The sequence below is a fragment of the Orycteropus afer genome, unplaced genomic scaffold (genome assembly GCF_000298275.1).
Source record: "Orycteropus afer afer isolate SDZICR_OR568_19922 unplaced genomic scaffold, OryAfe1.0 scaffold00156, whole genome shotgun sequence".
Classification (NCBI taxonomy): Eukaryota; Metazoa; Chordata; class Mammalia; order Tubulidentata; family Orycteropodidae; genus Orycteropus; species Orycteropus afer.
In genome coordinates, this window is record NW_006921743.1 from 2,453,397 (window position 1) to 2,456,957 (window position 3,561).

The 3,561-nt window shown below is 40.0% G+C and overlaps 1 protein-coding gene across 1 annotated transcript in view; it reads left to right on the top strand.

The window, feature by feature from the left end:
• The window catches only part of PLGRKT (plasminogen receptor with a C-terminal lysine), a 71,200-nt gene extending 70,555 nt beyond the window's left edge, over positions 1-645 (top strand). The window contains exon 2 of the mRNA XM_007946340.1: positions 524-645. Within this exon, the coding sequence (XP_007944531.1) occupies positions 524-645 (122 nt within the window). The remainder of the gene's footprint in view (positions 1-523) is intronic.
• Positions 646-3,561: the final 2,916 nt, after the last annotated feature.

Genomic DNA, 3,561 nt, shown 5'->3' on the forward strand with positions numbered 1-3,561 from the left:
GATTGCCCAGCCTTCCTTCCGAGGAGTGGCTGGTGGGTTTGAACTGCCAGCCGTCTGGTTAGCAGGCAAGTGATTTAGCCACTATGCTACCAGAGCTCCCTCAGTAAACTTTATTTTCTCTCATGTTACTTACAATATTAAGGGGCAATAGGAATGGCTCTATGTGGCTTTTCTACCCAAAACCCTCCAAACACAGCTAATACTGATCATCCTGACTTTTGTTTCAGGGGTGGGGGAAGGCTTATCTTGATGTTCTTTGTCTCCTACATTTTAACGTGCTGTCTTCGGTCCAGTAAAATCTCTGACATTAGATTTGTCTTTCTCCAAGTCTTCAGAAGTCATAATTGTGTTTCCTTGGGAGTTGCCTTATTCTCCCAAGGAAAATTGGTGACATATTTGTGAGCTTTGGACACAAGCCTCCACACAGAGTAGTAGAATTGTCATTGGAACACAGCAGCCAGTTCTTTTCACAAAACTCTGATGAATGCTATGACACCTTGGCTATTTTTGTACTTTATTTAAGGTGAAGCTGAGAACATACTGGAAACAGAAAAGAGTAAGTTGCAGCTGCCAAGAGGAATGATCACTTTTGAAAGCCTTGAAAAAACCAGAAGGGAACAGAGTAAATTCTTCATTGACAAATGAGATCATGTTTACCCACTGAATCGCAAAGCACAAAATTGTTGGCATGAATCATGACTTTTACAGTTTTCTAAATGTGAAAATTTTGATATAATGGATTTTATTGTAGAATATTAAAATACAGGATGAGTTTTGTTAAACTATTTTGAAATAAAATTTATAACATTTAACATAAAATCATGGACATACCTTTCAGATTTTCTATATATGTGTTTGTATTGAAAATACCTAAGTGCAAAATTAATAAATTATGTTATTTTGAATTCCTGGAAACAAATGTCCTGATGCCTCTTCTCTGTCTCACACACTTTTCCCATCAACTTGTCTCTCATAGATGCTCCTTTTATTTGGATTTGTCAATGTGTCCTGGCCCCACATGTTTTAAGATGGTGACCAGGCACTATCCTGAGTGTTTTGTGTATAGTCAAGTCATCATCCTAGAGGTCCCATGAGACTGATAATATGTATGTGAAATCCATACAATATTATCATCAATATTATCCTTATCCAATCCAATGGATGAGGCACAAAGTAGTTGAATTACTCACCCAAGGTTGTACATGTGGGCAAAGCTGGAATTTGAACATTGACAGTGGCTCCATTGTCTTTATGCTAAAATAGCATTGAAAAAGTTAGGCCATAACTCATCCCTGGCATGGTGAGACATCTGTGAAAGAGAAAAGGTAAAAACATTCAAATAGTGATCTGGTATAATTGTAGGGGTGGGAGGTGGCTGATTAGGATGCCCACCATTTTTTTTTTTTTTTTAAAGACTCACTGGAAAACTCTTACACTCAAAATAATCTAATTTGTACTCATTCTTCCCAAGTAAAAATTGTGTATATAATATACTCATTCCAAAGATATTTATTGATATCTACTAAGATGAATGAGGAAGAAAGTTCTGACAAACTACATATGGCAGAAGGAAAGTCTTATAGATCACAATGGTCCAAACCACAACCAGTTGTAGGGATTGTGCAGGACTGGGTAGTATTTTGTTCTCTCGTACCTGATGTTGCTATGAGTTGGGGGCCAACACAACAACAGCTAACAACAACAGCTATGTGATAGGCACTATTGAAGGAACTGGGTATCATTAATGAGTGGACAAGGTGGCTGCATCACAGGCAGAAGGGATGTGCTATAGCAGAAGTTGGAGAACTATGGAGAGGAATGGAACAACTAAAGATGGAGAGAAATAAATCATTTCTGATGTTGAAAGATGCATAGAAGCTCTCCAAAAAGAACATTGAAGTAGGGAGAAAGGGCAACCCAGGCAGAAGGGAAACTTGAACAAAAGCAGGATTATGTGTGCCAGGTCCATGGAATTGCTGATTGTTAGGTTTGGCTGGTATACGGGGTTCCTCATATGGGAGACCTTGTTTAAAATGAGCCTGAAAACACAAATCAACTCATGAGGGGCCTCAGAACCCAAGGAGTTTGGGTTCTGTCTTGAGGGTGATGGGAGTGAAAGAATCTGAATTATAACTTACTGGTTGGAAGACCAAAGAAGAATTGATATCTGTGAATTATGGTGTTGGCAAAGAATATTAAATATATCATGGATGAACAAACAAATCTGTCTTGGAAGAAGTACAGACAGGATGCTTCTTAGACGTGAGAGGATGGCAGACTTCATCTCATCTCTTTTGGATGTATTACCAGGAGGGATCAGTCTCTGGAGAAGAAAATCATGGTAAAGTAGAGGGTCAGCCAAAAAGAGGAAGACCTTCAATGAGATGGATTGACAAAGTGGCTGCAACAATGGGCTCAAACATAACAATGATTGTGAGGATGGCACAGGACAGGGCAGTGTTTCACTCTGTTGTACATGAGGTAGCTGTGAGCTGGAACCAACTCAAAAGCACCAAAGAACAATAATAACAGTAGGTTAGAAGAAGCAGCTCTGGTGGCACAATTGTAAGCACTTGGCTGCTAACTGAAAAGTCTGCAGTGTGAACTCACCAGTGGCTACCCAGAAAAAAGATCTGGTGATCTGCTTCCATAAAGACTACAGCATAGGAAATCCTGTAGGAGCAGTTCTACTTTGTCATATATGTCACTATGAGTTGGAATCAACTTTGCAGCATACAGCAATAGTAGGTTGGAAGAGAAGAGCCCAGGCAAAGAGGAACTGCACTGTTCCCCCTGAGTGCTGGCCAGTGCCTGAACTAAGGCTGTGATCTTAGGTGGATTCAAGAAAATGAAAAGAGAATAGTAGGACCAGGACTAGTTAGAGGTCATAGAGGGAGGTGGTAATATCCCTTTTATTAATCTGCATGATTGTCTGGGGCCCCTGGAGGGCCCAGGAAAGAAGTGACTGGGAGACACACCAGTGGCCTGACGGACACCTGAGTTCTAGCACTGATTTGTAGAATACTCCAGAATCTAGAATTGTAAGTACGTCTTTCTCCTTAAATTCAATGATGCTATCCAAGTGTACCTGACATAGTCTAGCCAGGGCTCACTAAGTGTGAGTTTGGGTCCCCCAGCAAGGGCTGATTTGGCTAAAGACCTTACATGGGAATTGCGTTGCTGTGCAACATAGCTGGGCTCTGGGCTCCCTTTGGACCACAAAGCCATTAATTTGTGTTGGCTCTTCTCCCTGGTGTTGACCCTGAGTTCAGTAATAATTCTAAATCAATAGAGCTACACACACACACACACACACATTTTTGTTTGCTCCTGATTGTACATACAGTGAGGCAAAAATCCAAGTAAAGCTATTAAATTGGCTTTGCAAAAAGTGTATTAAGACATATCTCAATTATCCTTGGTATTGATTATCCCAAGCTTTACCCTTTATTTATAATTACAAAAACAAAAAACAGGTTGCATTTGAATTTTGTTTTGGCTAAGAATACTGACTGTACCATGGAGTGCCAGAAAAAGGAACAAATCTGTCTTGGAAGAAGT